Below are 18,634 nucleotides of genomic sequence, written 5' to 3'. Positions count from 1 at the left end.
CTTTTTATGAAGAAGAGAGTATGTAACAAAAGAAAATTTATCAGTCATTCTGCAGAGGGCTTTACTTGGGACTGATACTAAGTAATTTCATCACTGAGATGAATGATCGAATGTGTGGTACAAATTTAACACCCGAATCTCCTTCGAATATAACTCAAATTTAAAATATACACAAGTGTATATATATGAATATGTTTTTGTAAATGATTAAACAAATAAATAGAAGAGATAAAACTTCTTTACGGAAGAATTCCAAATAATACATCTAGATACTCCTTCTTCCAGGAGGTGGAGTTTAATCTCCCTCAACTTGAGTGTGGGCTAGATTTAGTGACTTGCTTCTACAGAATACAGAGTGTGGAAGGGGGAAAACAGCAACTTTACAGTGGAGAAATCTGGCAACTACCACCTTAACCAAGAGACTTAGGTTACCATAACTAGTGACAAGTTATATTGGTATCATGTACCCGTGGATATGACATGATGATAAGGGAACTTCACCTCCGTGGTATTCTTTCCCCAAACCTATCCAGTCCTATCAGGAGAAAAACATCAGAAAAACCCAAATGGAGAGACATACAGAATACCTGATCAACATTCCTCAAACCCATTATGGTCATCACAAACAAGGAAAGGCTAAATAACTGTCACGTACTAGAGATTTAGGAGCATGATAACTAAATGTAATGTGGGACCTTGCATAGGATCTCGAACCAGAAAAAAAAGCCATTAACTAAAAAAAGTGGTAAAATTAAAATAAAGTCTGGAGTTTGATTAATAGTAATGTACCAATTACTTGACAATTATTTGTGTTTGTGTTGACAAACGTAAAACAGTAATATAAAATTACAACGTTAGGGGTAACTAAAACTGAGGGACAGGTACAGGGAGAACGCAATGTACTATCTTTGCAGCTTTTCTATACATCTAAAAGTATCTCAATAAAATTTTTATTTAAAATAGTAAAAGCTTTCCAGTGGACTTTCTGCCCCCAGAAATGACCTCATGAGAAATAGAACCCTTCCATTACCACCAAAAACCCAACTCCCGTTGCTTTTCAAAGAGTGTCGGCTAAAAGAATTCCTGAAGTGTGAGGAGGTATAATTATGAATGATTATGGCAGAAAAAAAAGGTTTTAAATTTCCATAGCACATAGATAGATAGACCATCCATATGCTGTTTTGTTATTACAAGATAAAGTTAATTAGTAAGAGAATTCAAGAGATGGGAGTTCATCCTCCCATTCTATGCAGCTTTGATAAGACGATAATGAATTTCTCCCCGTAAAGAACATCACAGAAAGTATTTCAAGAGGTTTCAGGATCTCCACAATGATCAGAGAATTGGAATTTCAAGAGTACTTAAAGAAGATGAAGGGTAAATTAATTCCTTCCTATGTTTCAAGTAAGTATAGGAATATCACTGTCTATTACTACAAAAGTCACTATCATTTGAGTGGTAATATGTGCCAAGCAGCATGCTACGTACTTTACAAAATCATCCTTAATCTGTATAACCTTGAAAGGCAGATGTTGTCATCCAGTTTTAAAGAAGAGCAAACCATGGCTCCCACAGAAGTTAATCAAGGTGACAGCTAGTATAGGATTAAACTGGGATTCCAACTCAACAAGTGGAAATATACACAAACTGTAACAGATAAGATTTAGGTAGAAAAGAGATAAACTTCTCTGACATTAAGAGAAGCTAAGCACTTGGGTAATATTCTAAACAATGCTATTAATTCACATTCATTAAATAATGGAAAGAAGATGACTCGAAATCAAAAGACCTAGGTCCCTTCCCTTGCTCACTGCTTTTGTTCATTCCTTTGGGCATTTAGACACACAGTGAGGGTAAGCAGAGGAGCAGGTAGGCCTGGATGATCTGGGTTCAAGCCCCAACTCTTGCCCTCTCTAGCTATAGACTAGGCTGGTCATTTATCCTGAGCACTGTTTATCATTTATAAAACTGTAAAATAACGTGTGCTTTATCTATGTCAAATAAAACATATTAAAACTTTTTTAAAGAATAAAGTTCTATTCCAACGCTTTAGGATTTACCTGCAAAATTCCGAAATTTCCTCTCAATCCTAGAGTTGAAATGCCCCATACTCCTGTGTTACTTACTCAACAAGTAAATGGTAGGTACATTATCAACAAAATATGTATTTCAAGTCAACAAATATTTATGAATGTGAGACCAGGGAACGGACCAAGACAAGGAAAACAGTCCACCAAAACTCATTCCTGTATAAGTTATATAAAATGTCTTAGGCTGAAGACAAAAATTAAAATTTGGAGGTTAGGTGGCTTAGTGAAGAAGATAAATCATTTACCAATCTATACAATTTAGTTTTAGCAAGAATAATTTGATAATCCCCATTAAAATACAAAGGTTAGCTCATATACAATGACATCACAGATTGACTATGATCCCAAAGGTCACTGCATGGGCCCTGAATGAAGCAGAAGTTATCTGCCATCAACAAAGGAGATCTACTCAAAATGTTGCATTTTATGTCCTTGCAAGGCAAAAGGAAGTAGCTCATACTGTCTGTACATTTTTATCTGGTTAATGAATAACTACTATTCAGATTTTCCAAGAACACTGTTCATCAAGCTACTCAAGCAAAAATATTTACTCTAATAAGAGCTGCTTACAAAATGAAGCAGGGAAAAAAAAAAAGAAAAGAACACCGTACAATTATCTCATTCTTAAATATATTAGCATTCTCTCATGAATTAGGAGAAAGTGGAATTCCTAAATTCTCAAACCGTGACGTAATATTGGTTTTATTGATTCTCTGCACAATTTGTGGGAGTACCCAATCATTATTTTGACAGTTTTATCATAAGGTAATAGACTTCCTTTTAGATAATTGCAGTTACCACATTCAATTTCAACCTTCCATAGGATTTTTTCCTAGATACAGCTTTACTGTCAGTCCTAGATCACATTACTTTCTTTTTATAGCTATACACACAAAGCATTTTAGGTGTTACACCTAATTATGTCAGCACAATAACAATTTAAAAGCTCATCATTAAGAAGTAAAGGTTAAGCACTTATATGTTAAAACTCCTTTTTATAAAGACATATAGTGCTATATGACATAAGTAAATGAATTACACAGGCACTTAAAAGTCTGAGATTTACAGAAAAAATAAGACCTCTTTTTGGATAAACTGGGAAATTTGATGAGTTTATGCCCAGGCTATAACATTTGTGAACTTCAGTGTTGACTTCAAAGTTTTCCAACTCATGTGAAAAACTATTTAGCTATACAAGTTTCACAACACAGAGTTCTGTGACAAAATACTTTTTCCAAGGGAGGCAGTTTAGCATAATCATTAAGAGCTTGGGCTCTGAAATCATATTGTCACTAATTACTGTTTAACCTGGGGCAAGACACTCAAGATCTCTGTGCCTCGGTTTTCTCATCTGGAAATGGGAATAATACTACCACTTGTCTCATATAGTTGTTCTGAGGATTAAATACCCCAATATTAAGTAAACTTTTAGAAAGTACCTGGCATATACAGTATGTGCTATGTGACTATCAGATATTATTATTATTGCTTACCTGAATTGCCTTAAGTGGGTAATAACTAAATAAAGACATGAAAAAGGATCAAAACTGAAGAGAGATCTAAGCCAGTAGATAGGGTGGCAGAAATACAGTGGGAGACAAGACATTAGCTACTCATGGAAAACGGGATTATGGGGCACTTCAACTATAGAAGAAAAAGCAGATTTGAGGTTCCGAAGTTCTTTTGTAGAAAGAATGAATTAATTAGGCTCAAAGGAACTCTAAATATTGAGGCAAAAATTGGCCTCCGAGGCTTTAAAACTAAATGGGAGAAAACAGCACAGGCACAATCTAATGCATTTCACCTTTTGAGAGAAAAAGAATCAACCTTCGTTCTTTTTTTTTTTTTTTTTTGTATGCGGGCCTCTCACTGCTGTGGCCTCTCCCGTAGCGGAGCACAGGCTCCGGATGCGCAGGCTCAGCGGCCATGGCTCATGGGCCCAGCCGCTCCGCGGCATGTGGGATCTTCCTGGACCGGGGCACGAACCCACGTCCCCTGCATTGGCAGGCGGACTCTCAACCACTGCGCCACCAGGGAAGCCCTCAACCTTCGTTCTTGACTGCTGTCACAATACACAGCTCTCTGTCATGATCAATTATAAAGTGTACTGCAAGTAATTTATAACTAATAAAGTAAATGTATTTTTTTAATAAATGAAAGTTGATTTACATATTTATATAGTAATATTACTCTTCGTCAAGGTATTCCAATATATTTTCTTGAGTGGAAGAGTGGAAGGGGAGTTACAGAAAAGTGCTGGGAATCCTAGTTACCACCCGGTCCAAATGATATCTTTCACCTCTGTCTTGTTGAAAAGCACTGCCATAAAAAACCGAAAACTCTGATCCTGGCACTCTGCTATTCAGAACCATCAATGGCTTTCCATTGCCTGATAACTTAAATATAAACTCCTAGGTCTCAAATTCAGTATCTTCCATTATATGTTTCTAACTGAATCTGTCCAGCTTTAATTCCCACCAAGACTGTACACACAAGCTTTCAGCTAGTGACTCTGGATTCTTCTCAAGCAGACCTCATACTTCCTTCACACAGCTCTCTGTCTTCAATTATCTTCCCCTGCAGCTATACTTCCCCAGTCCATAAAGCCTCTTTAATTCTACAAACCAGAACATATCTCTCCATTGACTCCTTCCAGCATGTTTTTGTCTCTAAAAGCACATGTAGAATGATAATTATTATGTGCATGCTTCATACATCCCACTAAGCTGAGAATTCTTTGATGGAAAGGCTGTGAGTTTTATGTCTCTTTCCACCTGCTATAGCAACTAACGTAGTGCCCAGAACATAGTCAGCACTCAAATAGCTCTTGACATACTGCAGAAAAATGAAGAACATGAATTCCAAAGAAATCAATATTCCAGTATTGTTAGTAAGGGACCACTCAAAGTCTACTTAGATCCAAATACGTACGGAATGCTTTTCTACACTTTCTTCTATTAAAGTTAGAGCTTTAAAGATGAGTATACTGTGTACTGATGGGCTGGCACACTGCCCAAAGCTCTAAACCAGTTTTTTTTTTTTAATGACCTTAACGAAATCAAGAACAAAAATTAATATTTCCACTGGAGAAAACTATTTCAGTTGGGGGGAGGGGTAATCACAGGCACATTCCCTTAGGAAAACCAACAGTAAACTGGAATTCTACAAAACATTCATCCTCACTGCAAATTCATTCAACTGTATTGTTTATTTTAAAAGGATATTACTATTAATGGTGGGATATCCGAAAGCAGGGAGGATATACTGCTATATGTAAGAAAGCTAAGAAAAGCTGTATAAAATCTTCAGGAAGTAAACAAAACCATCAGTTTCTAATGTGAACGGAGGTATTTTCCCACAGGTTCTTCAGAAACTTTAATTTGCCTTATATTCAGACTCAAGAACCATCGATATGCTCACAATTTTATTATAATGCCAGCCTCCCTATTAAAAAGAGCTTTCACATGGAAGATTTTCATGGAAGGACTGTAAACATTTAGATAGTCTTCTCCTGTTTAAGGATATTTTCATTTCCATATCTACTCCACTTAAGAAAATCTCCATAAACAGGGTTATCTGTAGTATGACTCTTAGGAGAAAGTCACCGTGCTTAGTGTGACACTCGTTCATTCACTCGTGCACACATTTAATACTTGAGACTTAACATGGAGCAGGACATCCACTAAAATTGGGGAGCACTGAACAATTACAAAAAAAGACAATCTCTAGCCTTCCTGAGCAAGTTAAGATGGGAAGGTGAGACCCCAGGAATAGATTATAAAACATGGAATTAAAATTCAGGCTTTTTTTAGCGATTCAGTCTATAACTGGTCATCACTTTCCAATTTTACTCTCTGTTGGTGCAATCAAAAACATGATACAAAACAGGAAAAAAATGTACGTTGATATTTACAGGATTTGTTCAAAATATAAGGGCTTTCATTTCCAAGAAACCAGCCCAAAATGTAGTCTACCCGCTACTCGTTATTAATTAAAATGCTGTTGGGGGCTTCCCTGGTGACGCAGTGGTTGAGAGTCCGCCTGCCAATGCAGGGGACACGGGTTCGTGCCCCAGTCCGGGAAGATCCCACATGCCGCGGAGCTGCTGGGCCCGTGAGCCATGGCCGCTGAGCCTGCGTGTCCGGAGCCTGTGCTCCGCGGCGGGAAAGGCTGCAGCAGTGAGAGGCCCGCGCACCGCAAAAAAAAAAAAAAATGCTGTTGGTAATATCCCATGCTAGGAAGAAAGACTACTGAATGGGGTAGGGCTCAATCACTCGACATGATGGCATGAGAGTAAAGAGCGCTTCATCTCCTGCTTTCGCTCAGGTCTGTACTGTGACAGGAAAACCTGCAATCCTATTCTGACAGCATTTCCTCCAAAATTATCCTAACTGCTACTTCATTCACCCTAATGCAGTAAAAAGAGCTGTTGACTAGGAGCAGGAAGTCTTGGATTCAGGTACCGGCACCACCATAGACCACCACGCACTTTAATGCCAGTTCTGTTTACAAACTCTGCAGAGTCTGTTTCCTCACCTGTAAATTGGCCTCCTTCACCTCACCTGGGCTATTTGGAGGCCACAGAAAACCAAAGAAATGCTTACTACTATTCTCCCTCCGAACAAACTGACTTTAGAGTCCGTAAGGATTTTAGGGGGAAAAGAAAATGGCACAACGTGAGTAAATTTCACTAAACTAAGTTGGAAGGAAGAAAAACGACTCAATTCAATATAATTGAACAACGGTATTTTGGAATCTGGGCTGTAGGGTCAGCTTTATGTAGTAATAACTATAGGATCATGGCCAAGTCACTTATCCTTTCTGGAACTCAGTCTCCATAATACCTATCCTATCAATATGTTAGTTTTGCTGGGAGGGTAAGCAACAGCACAACATCAAAGTATCCTAAAAGACTGTAAAACATGACTTAACCAGGGGCAACCACAAAATTAGTACTATGAAACTGTTTGTTATCAAAGTGCCACTCAGGTCTCTTTTTAACTACTGAGATGCTGAGCAGAACATACATATCATACTCTAAAAATTATCCCACAAAAATCCCAACAGCACTCCTTAAGACTAGATATTTAAAAAATATGTTACTGAAATCACACGACTTATGTGTCCCATGCTATTAACTATACTTTTTTATTGAAGGAAAAAACAATTTAAAACCGAGCATCGATCCAGTAGAAGCAACAGTACGTACACAGTACTCTCCACTCTCAAAGGAATAGGATTTTTCCCCCTGATTTCTAATTTTAAGAGGAAAAAATTAAAAATACAAACCAAGACTGACTGAGACTTGCAGCTCATTAAAGCCGAGGTGATTTCCCCTATATAGAATTCTATTGATCCCCGTAGTCCACACTAGACAAAAAGTGTGCTCAGGGAAGGGGATGACGGATGCCTGTGCCAACAGCACTGAACAAACCTGTTAGCTAATTGCTACCAAAGACAATTATCCCCGCATTGTTTCATAATGGAAACACAGTACAAAACTCTAATATACACACAGGGAAATTTGACGATTTGACTGCGGAGCCATGTGCATTGAATTTCATTGCCAAAGGCCAGCCAGGTCGCTGCTGTGAAGGGGAAGAAAGTGTCAGAATATAAGCCACAGTATCTTAAAGCTCTTTACTTTAAGGGGGGAAAAAAAGGAAGAAAGGAAGGAAGAGGGATGAGAAAGACAAAGAAAAGAAAGCAAGACAACCCAGCGTCATCAGCAAACTGAATGAATTCTACAATCTGGCAATAATTTTAACATTTTCTGTTACTTTTTAAAATGATAAACCTCTCATAATGGTTTGTCATTAATCATAAAAAGATTTAAAAAATGATTTTCTGTCCAGAAGAATATTTAAATAGCTTTCTTGACTGGCCGTCAGCCTATTGGCAAGTATGGAGTTAAAAAGGTGGCTTCACAATAGCCTAGTATGATGATTAAAAATAACATGAAATATCTGTCACGATTTTACTTAAAGGAAAAAAAAAATCTGACTCTGTAACAACTCACAGTAAAACAGCCATTAACCCAACCAATTTTAAAAGAAAAAGCCTCAAAATACAGTTATTTGATTATACATAATCATAGTGTAATTCAAGCATACAATATTTACATTTGCCTCCTTTCCAAGAAGCCACATTCTTGAAATACCCTTTCCTTGATATGTTTCTAAAAATGCTCATGTCCTTCTCCAGTGTATTCATGCAAAACATTTAATCCCAGCATTGGAATTATAGGAATTCTGATATACAGTATACATCAAAATTATATTCAGTACTATTTAACTCTACTATGTAAAATGGTACAAAATAAAAAGAAGAATGTACTGAAGATGTGCTAGTGTTATAAAGATAAATTAACGGCTACAAAATTTATGATCAACCTATTAACTTCATAATTCACAAGTCAATGAATTCTGTTTTACTGTGTGGGCTACTGTTCTTTATAGGCCGGTCTACCTGCTTCTGACTATGCTGACTACTATTTTGACAAGACCTGGATAGCAGTAGGTCCAAAGCAATCAGAAGGTTGACTTTGACAAATGGCGGTGCTGCGGCGAAGTTGAAAATAACACACATCCACTTTAATCTCTTTCTTGATTAAATCGAAACCATACCATTCTGACATCATGTGATTTCCTCATGAAGCATCACTGCAGGTTACTTTAGAGGCTACATCTATTGAAATGATATTGAATTTTTAGGGGAAGTACTTAATTCATTCAAACGAAACCTTCACAAGGTAGGGCCACCAGTCACTGATAACTGCAGATTCAAAGAAAAATCAAAGGAGAAGTCCCTGACAAAAAATAAAAAAATAAAAATCCAACATGTACTACTGAATGATATTTTAGTAGGTATTATCTTCTACTTTCAAACAGGGAAGATTATATGCATAAAGCATATTCCAAAGCTCTTTACCTATTCTACCACAGCTAAGCTCCAAAGGTAAACATTACACTAGGTAATAAAAATGCAGAAGATGAAATTGTCTTTTTTACATGAGACTAGGCAAATATTTATGGGGCAGTTGACAAACTCCTGCCTAGTAAAAGAGCCAGCACTGAGAGCAATTATCCTGATATTCATGACTCACTTTGAATATCACATTGAATATTACTCATAAATCTTTTACGAGCACATCCCCAGAGCTCACTTAACAGCCGGTTTTAATCATGCAGTTGACACAGAGAAAATAACAAAATGTATTTTTTCAGTGGCAAATTAATTTAGGCTTGAACCTCCTCCTGTAGCTCTATTCTTTACTTTTTTTATTTTTTATTTTCTTGTACGAAGACCAGTGAAATTCACTTTTGCATTTGGAAGTAGTATTTCTCCAGTCTTGCTGAATTAAAATAAAAAGGATGAATGTTTCTTTTAGAGCCAGTTCCCTGACAGTGGTTTTTTAAATGATGTATCTTGTTCTATATATGAAAGATGAATCAATTTTTGAGTTTGATACACATTGTCTATTTTGCTGAATGGAGAGGTGAATGTAGAATTTAGACAAAGAAGAAAGCATTATTCTGAAGAGTATTTAAGTTGCGGGTGGTCCTTTATATTGCGTTTAATTGTCATTAACTGCTCATGATAGCCGTTTTGGAATCTGGCTCTCATTAAGTGACTTGAAATGCTGCGTAAATTATTTTTAAATTGGGGGAAGGGAGGAAAAGAGTACTATTAGAAAAAAGGTAACTCACGTGGAGCTTCCTCGTGCTCCTGTAGAAACCTTTCCAGTATAATCCGAGCCATTAATGAGGGTGCGTAGTCCACCTTCACAAAACAGAAATAGAAAATTAAAACTGTCAAGTTGTGCAAGCAGTTGATATTCCGATATTTTGTCAATACTGAAGAGGAAGTCAATTTTAATCAACCACAACAAGCACCATTCATTAAAATCTTTCCTACTCTTGGTGGCTTCTATCATAACAAAATTATAACAAGTATGATCTATGCTGCTGAAAAGAATAAATAGGGCAAATTGTTGAATATAATATTGGAGAAAAAGAATGGAACAACTTAAAAATAGTACATATTCATCTAAAACTGTAAAATGGGCTTTTCTCAATTTTTTCCATTGATAGGCCAATATTATTTTTTTATTCTAACTATCCTTTTTTCTTTCCAACTGTCTATATTTACATTGTTTTGAATGCAGTTTCAAATAAATATCCCTTTTGTTAGCGACTGTTTTCAGAAACTAAATTAAACGTCCTTAGCCATTAAAAATATGGATTTTACTGATTTTAGGTTTTTTATCTTTAAAGACTTGACTGAAATTTTGGTAAGGTCCTTACATATAAAATATCTTGTTTAATAGAATAAAATAGCTAGATTATGGAGATATTAATAATAAAAACAATAATAATAATACCTGCACTGTCAGATCACCATCCTTAGGTTTATCTGAAATGTTACTTAGGCTAGTACAGAAGCCAGGGAGGTAACTTTTTTTATAAAAGCTCAAACAGAAAATAGGGAATACTCAATCTAACAGTCATTTTAATAAAAAATGCATCTACTCTTTCAGAAACCTACTGTCTTCTTTTTGGTTCTCAGGTCCCTTATTAACCACTGATTTAATTTCACCAACAAATAGGTGTGTGTTTTTCTGGAGTAGTAATGCTCCCTTAAAACAAGTCTTTTATCTTAGGTGTAAGACAGCAAATGTTCCTCATATATTATCACCATGATTTTTTCTTGACAGGTTTTCAAGTCCTGTACTCATACCAAAATTTTATCTTGATTTAGTAACTAGACAAAAAGGCTGGCTTCATTTGTATGAACAGTTTTTTCAAATATGTATGTACTCAGATGCCCTTAAATTCCCCAAGTAGAAAGAAATGCTTTCCACGAAGCTGCTTATTCCTAGTAACCCACATCAGAGCTGACACATGAAAAATGGTGAAATTACTGAAGGTAGTCCAGCCTGAATAAGGACTACCTTATTAGTTCAGGTACTTGCATCTCTCTAATTTTCATATTAATCATGTGTCCATCTTTCTCTGAAATAGGGCCATCATGCTTCATGTCAGAATTTAGCATGTAAGTAAAATTCATAGTGCTTCAAATCTCACTTGAAAATATTTGTGTGGAGAGAACAGAATGACTGATCTTATTATTACTAACAAAGCAAGATTTCCTAAAATGTTCATTTTTAGCCTTGAAATAGGAAAATTAGTATTAAGATATTTATAAATCAATGACGACCACACAGAGTCCCTACCCTCCAAATCAAATTTGTTCTTATCTAAGAGAGCTGCTACACACTGTAATATATCAATGTTATATATTTCTCATCAATTTTTACAGTTTTCACTGATTAAATATATAGTGACTCATAAAGCATTACCATCACATCAATTGTCACCAGATGCAAGCATATGTCATTTAGGTATTAACTATCATATAAAAATGGCAGCTTGGTTGTTTAGAAAAGCCATAATCTGGTACCAGTCGTTCCCAAATTTCCCTAATGCATTAGCAATCTCTCAGAAGGTGCTATTATCTCTGTACTAATCTGCAGCCAAAGGAGAGAAAACATCTTTAAATAACTATTTCTTTTCTTTGATTAAACACTACTATATATTCATGGTAAATAACAGGTTTATTGATATAGGAGAAAATGTGTCAGTGGGTTAAAATTTTCCATATTACCAGAGGATGGAAGTTGAGGTCAGCTAAATAAGCTAAGCTCAACAGAAATATCCATTAAAAATTCAAATGAATATAAATTGCTACTATATAAAACTTACGCCACCAATATCATCTATAAAAATGGCTACCACATTTGCATCACACTCTTTCTAGATGCTGTATCAAGAACGCTTTTTTTTTCATAAAGAACACTCTTCTTTCTCATAAAGGACAATCACTACATTCTGAATTAGTTATAGCTCAGATACTTCAAGTTGCTAATAGAATCGACTAATAATGAAGTCTGGAGACACTTAGAAACCACCTTGCTCTAGAAATTTTTTTAAAAAAAGAATAAAATATCAATAGATGTTTTGCTAGGAGGAGAGAAATTCATTCTATATGTTAACTATCCCATCAGATTGTGCAGACATTGCCTAGACTATTAAAACCTCCTAGTAACTTATAGGTAATTACTCATTGGCTGACTGTAGTGGTGCACAGCAGACAGAAGCTGTGAGAGAAGCCATCCTTCCTTGCTAATATAACATGGAGAACTCGCTGCTACTGCAACACTTAATGCTCACAGCACCTAGTCATCTTTAATGCAAATATACATTTTCTGCCTTGCTTCTATGTTTTCCATTATAATGCAACACAAAAATAGTGTACATTTCATTCCATCCCTATGAGGTTTACATAAGCAGTTCCAAGTCAGACTAAATATTGTATTGCTCTTATTACAGTGGATAAATATTTTAAAGTTTAGGAATTAAATATTTTATTTTTTCTGTATGCGCTCTGCAACTATTATGAACTTTTTACAGCTTCTTCATTCATGGGAAGTCTTTGGGGTTTCCTTTTTTAAATGTAAGACTATTATTGTTTCCCCAAACAGAAGCAGATAAGAGTTAACAGATAAGTTCAACAAATCACTTCATGCTTGGTGTTAATAAGAAGAGTATGCTTCTTCATATAAAGAAAGGCTTTTCTAGAAGGCACGTATCTTTTATTATAATAAAAGTTTGCCAACAACAACAAATGAATCAAGTAAATGTTACATCTTTAGGTACACAATTTCTCTCTTCACTTTTATGACAGCATAGATTTTCTTGGCATACATCTCTGTACTTGACACAGGTATGTCTCACACTAAATTAAAACAACACATCTAAAGAAGAGCATGTCCTGAGCTGTTTGGTTGAAATTTCCCACAAAACAAGAAACCAGGAAGCTGTTTACACATGTGCTTTAAAAGAAGTAGACTAATTATGTTAACTGATTTATTAATATATGAAGTTCTTGGCCCAATTATTAAAAGTACAAAGAGACCAGGGAGCAATTTAAATGTCTACTGCATCTAAGATAAAATGTTTTATCTGCTTTGCATTTCAAAATCTTTTTCTTTTTTTTAAGGTTAATTCTAATTCTAAGCAAAGCTACTCTAGATAGGCCCCTTAGGTTTTATGTAAGGTTAAATAAAATAATAACAATAACTTTACCTCATTGGCTAGCTCCAGGAGTACTGGGGCAGCTCCATTTTTCCCCACTCCATTCAGATACCTAGACAAGACAAAGCCAAGTGGTAATGCAGTGACAAGAAAAGGCCAGCATAGACTTGTCAGCATCCCCTGTGTGTACATGTTTCTCCTGGGCAAATGCCACGCTCAACTCTAGTTAAAGTATGCTACTGTCATAGGAGAGCACTGAAGGGAAAAGAATAACAAAAACAACTTACCTCAAAACCACTGGCAACTAACTAACTGAAGTTGGGGAAAGGACGTCTGAGTACACAGGTCTCCCTTGTGTTCACCTCCTAACATGTAAGTGAACACAGAGGTGATTTTGAAAAGAACTATCCCTATCACCCTGGCTTTATCTATACCACAGCCACTCATGGGAAGGAAATAAGTTTACTCCTGAAAAACGCATCCATGCAAGCATATCACTTTTTTATTTACTTTTAGTTCATAGGATTGGTTGACACCTTATTAGGAAAAAAATGGAACAGACTTTTCATCAGTGGGTCAGCACACCTTTAATAGGTAATACAAGCCATCATCTTATCTGCTCTGGATTTCTGTCATAACCTCCAGCTCTCCGCATCCCCTAACCCTGCAAAACAAACAAACAAACAACTCCCCAAATTCATCCCAGATATGGAAGCCAGAGTGATTTGTTTTAGAACAAAGACCTGAACATACCATTCTCCTCTTTAAAACACTTCAAAAGCCCCACATTAAATCTCAAGATTAAATTATAACCACTTAAAACTTCTCGTAAGGATCTTCATAATCTGGTTCCTACCTACTCTCTTCAGCCAGCCTCATCTCTAGTCACTGTTCCCCACTCCAGCCCTTCACCTGGATAACTCCTGATTCAGATTGTATGTTGCCTTTTTCATCCACCATGACCTGGGAGAACATTAAGTATCCCTCATGTGCAATCCAGGAGCACCTTGTCCATCTCTCCATCACTTAGCCCAGAACACTGTATCTGTCGAGTTACTTGTCCACCTCAAACCCATCCCGACTGTAAGGCTGAAAGCCTCATGAAGGTAGAAGAATTTCATTTTATTCAATTTATTATGCCTAGCACGGTTCTTGGCTTATAATAGGTGATTGTATTGTAATACTGAATACATATTTTTTCTCTAATAAATGAGTAATTAAATAATTTTAAAAAGCCATTTTAGGCAAGAAAATAAAATTAAGTATGAACATTTTCTCTATAGTATACTGTTTGATTGAATAAACTAACAACATTTGTTTGATAGTAAAAATCAAAGTAAACAGGTGAGGTCTTCCCTGTAACGGCCAGAAGCAAAAACTGAATTAATTTCACAGGTATGCTTATAAAGATGTATGATTTCCAATAAATGAAGTGGAATAAAATCAAATTATTTAAGGTGGGGAAAGTCTCAGGATCATTATAACTTCAAAGTAATTCTAATACATCCATTTTCATCTATTGGCCCTTTCTTGAATAAATTGTTTAGGAATCTAACTGGGAAATAAGTACTTTCATTTCAGGAGCAAGGGAACAACAAAATAAAAACAAACAAGACAAGTGTGGTTTAGAGAAAGATCCCTGGGAAATAGGTCAGCTAAGACCTTCATGTCAACTTACAGAACTTCCATTGCACTGATAGGTCTGCTCAAGGAACAATCAGTTTCGTCAAGTCGGAGCAACTAACCAGAGCGCACATGCATTAAGCATTCTGATTCCGGGTCAGGGTATTTAAGCCTATATTGATAATAGTATATCTTTACAACTCTCTACTTAACATTCATTTATCCCACAAGTATCTTTGAGAGCTAACTAGTTGTCAGGCCTTATTCCAGGTTCTGAAGAAGCAGAAGGGAACAAAACTTCTTTGGTTTCTGCCATCTCAGAGATTATATAACAGTGAAGAGACAGAGAAGAAAAAGAGAAATAAATATATAAAGTAATGACATATGCTACAATATAATATAAATTAGATGGGTTGGTCAGGAAGCCCCTCTCTAAGGAAGTGACACTGAAGTAGAAACCCACAAGAAGGAAGGCAGCCAGCCAAGAGAGGAAGAACATTCCCAGCAAGGGAACAGTAAGTGCAAATGTCAGGAATGTGCCTGGGCTATCTGAGGACTGGGAAAGGCTCTTGTGAGACCAGAGCAGAACCTCTTCTCAGGGGTTAATTTGGAAAGAGAACAGCTAGACCCCAGATCACTGCCTGTGCCCGGAAACTATCATTTTGAGTCCAAATTATATGGTTTCATATAAACGCTGCATCAATCACAATCCTGGTAATGACCGATAGAACACTTCTATTAAGTTTAAAGCAACAGGAGTTGGTCAAACGACAACATTAGCCCCCTATATCTGTACAGTCTATATAATAGTTGAAGCATGTTCATACTTAATACACTGGAAATTCCTAATTATGAGCTTGATTACTCTTCCCAGTTGGTCATATAAAGAAACCAAACTCCAGAGTACTGATGAAACCCATCTGGGCTCCCCTAGCTGGTAAGCAGTAAATCTCTGAAATGGACTGCTGATCTCCCAAAGTCTACTGAGGTGTCCTCATATGCTGAAAAGGGTAGATCTGCTTCTAACTGTATTTATTCCCCAATTTGTTTCCCACCTATACCTTATAACACTTCAGAAGTGCTAAGGAAAAGAAATTAAGTTAAAATTAATCTGAAGTTGCATTTGTCCTTTCTGGGAACTTTAACTGTCCCCCATATCAAGTGACAGATCAAGTTTACTCAAATTTTTAGATATGCAATCAAAGGAGCATGATAATTACAGAAGACATTCAGTAAGGTCATAATCAGAAATTCCTAATGCTACCCTTCTCTCCATCCTCAAAACATCTTGTGCAAACTTACAGCATAGACTATTCACACAGTTATAATGGGTTGTTTCTCTCTCCTTGGGGTAGGGCTACACAAATCAATGTTGAACCTTCATCCAGCAGGTCCTTGGCAAACATCTGAATTGTAACTGGGATATAAAAATGTAATCCTGAACACTACATTAAGGTGACCTGGGCTACCTTCCTGATGCCTATCTGCAAATTGAAATTACTTTGCATAGACTGTATGTCATCCTCCAGCTTTGCCACAGGAGGACTAATAAATGTATATCTCGTGGGTGAAACCATCCTTAAAAGATCTTCCCAGAAGGTCCATTTTATGACGTTTTTTGAGTGTGAAAGATCTATTAGCATCTAAGATTAAAAATAATATATATTGATTTTAAATATAAGGCAAACTTATTTAATCTTAATATTTTTATAACTATAATGGTAAAACTTCAAAAATCTACCAAAATTCTTCACTAAGCTTACATCTGAATACCACCTTTGTTGATTCTATATCGAAAATCTCTGGAATCCATCTCCATGCATGCAACTATTTTCCCATTAAACAGAGCAGCTGAGGACAGGTATTGTGGTTCTTATACTTGGTTCCTAGCATAGTAGATGGGACACAGTGAATGCAAAGTAAATGGTGCTATTTAAACAAAAAAGTGGTTCGAATTTTTAGAAACTATCTGTATCATGTGGTATCAGTAACATATTTGAACTAACCTTTTTTCCATGTGAACATCTGAATAAAATCCAACTGGTCTGATTCTGCAAAGCTAATAAAGCTGGCCCCTCAGACAGTGTGTGTTGAGAGACAGGAGGAGATGAGAGACAGTATTTCTAAACTTTGCTATTGATGAGGAAACTTGTAAAAGTTGACCAACTTGCGTGTGTTTGTGTATGTGTGCGTGTGCACATATATGCCCATGTGCACTGATCTAGATAAATCTAAATAAATTTTACCAAGTATGTTTCCTGTTTAGAACTAAAATGCCATTAGTACAGTGGGAAAGAAAAGAGAGTTCTTTTCAACATGAACAAGCTGTGTCTATACGCACACAACATGAAGAACTGAGGAAATTTCCTCAGTAATTCAAAAGCTTAGGAAAACATTTTCTACTGTTGTTTGGATACTTTGAAGTTTCAGTTAACCATGATGGAATCACTCTGTGGATTGTATGGTCTTTAATACAGACTTCAAATTCTGAATTGAGAACATCTCTATGCTAGCAAGAATACAGAGACACAGGAATTCTCTGATATTGCTAGTAGAAATGTAACCATTACTATCTTTCTAGATGGTAATTTGACAACATATAATAAGATCATTAAATGCTTATTGTTTACACCAGTAATTCCATCTACAGAAATATTAAGAAACTAATTCAAATGCAAAGACTTATGCACCAAAATATGTATCACAGTATTATTTGTATCAGAATATTGGAAACATATATGTTCAACAGAGGAATAATTCAGTAAATTATGATACCTTCATATGAAGTAATAAAATAAAAATGTTTACAAAACGCTCTTCAAAATAATATGTATTTTTCCAAGTATCAAATTCAGAATTCACAGCTGCATATACAGGATGACCTCATCTATGTAAAAATGGATTGACAAAAGACTGGAATGAAAAACACTGGTGGTTATCTATGGGGGCCACAATTATGGGCAATCCATTCATTTCTTTTTTATACCATTAAAAATGTACTTAATTTTCACAATAGGCATGTATTACTTTTATAAAAGAAAAAGAAAGGAAGAAATTGTTGAGCTTGTCAAACTGCTTAAGTATGGTTTGATATAATTTTGCCTTTATTCTAATCAGCTGGGAAACAAAAACCTTTCAAGGCCAATTTACCACAGAGAATACAGGGACATTCAACCTGCACATTTAGAACAAGAGACCTGTGAGGTCAAATCATCTGAAAGGTAACAACACAGCCCGTCTACAAGCACAAAGTGCAGGGCAGAAAAGTCAGGAAGCAGGGTGGTAAAGTAAGAAACCAGTCGGACTGCTTTCCTATTAGACGGTCCATTACAGCCTAACTTCAAGATTGTGTTTCAAATGTCGTGACTCCTCAAAGTAATTGAGGTTCTCACATTTAACTAAACTTAAAGAAATACAAATATGTTTCTATATTTTCATTATTACCTAATCAACTGTTCGAGTAACCATACTTAAAGATCTTTGTTTTTGGCCTAAACTAACCAGGTAATCCAATAAAGTATGTTCATACCTCAGAAATCAAACATACTTTTTTTAAAAAAAATAAATTTATTTATTTATTTATTTTATTTTTTGGCTGCGTTGGGTCTTCACTGCTGCGTGCGGACTTTCTCTAGTTGCGGCGAGCGGGGACTACTCTTTGTTGTGGTGTGTGGGCTTCTCATTGCGGTGGCTTCTCCTGTTGTGGAGCACGGCCTCTAGGCATGTGGGCTTCAGTGGTTGTGGCACGTGGGCTCAGTAGTTGTGGCTCGCGGGCTCTAGAGTGCAGGCTCAGTAGTTGTGGCGCACGGGCTTAGTTGCTCTGTG

General features: G+C 36.2%; 1 protein-coding gene across 3 annotated transcripts in view; it reads right to left on the bottom strand.

The window, feature by feature from the left end:
* The window catches only part of CDIN1 (CDAN1 interacting nuclease 1), a 222,761-nt gene that overhangs the window by 143,225 nt on the left and 60,902 nt on the right, over positions 1–18,634 (bottom strand). For all 3 annotated transcript variants that reach the window (XR_009518377.1, XM_060004960.1, XM_060004961.1), the window contains exons 4-5: positions 13,238–13,298; positions 9,800–9,872 (exon numbers count right to left, since the gene is read on the bottom strand). Coding sequence is in view for 2 of the 3 variants with exons in the window: in XM_060004960.1 (XP_059860943.1) it covers positions 9,800–9,872; positions 13,238–13,298 (134 nt within the window). In the remaining variant the exon portion in view is untranslated. The remainder of the gene's footprint in view (positions 1–9,799; positions 9,873–13,237; positions 13,299–18,634) is intronic.

The sequence above is a fragment of the Delphinus delphis genome, chromosome 2 (genome assembly GCF_949987515.2).
Source record: "Delphinus delphis chromosome 2, mDelDel1.2, whole genome shotgun sequence".
NCBI classification, from domain to species: Eukaryota; Metazoa; Chordata; class Mammalia; order Artiodactyla; family Delphinidae; genus Delphinus; species Delphinus delphis.
Note: the sequence above shows the minus strand (reverse complement) of the source record. Positions and strands in the feature narration are given on the sequence as shown.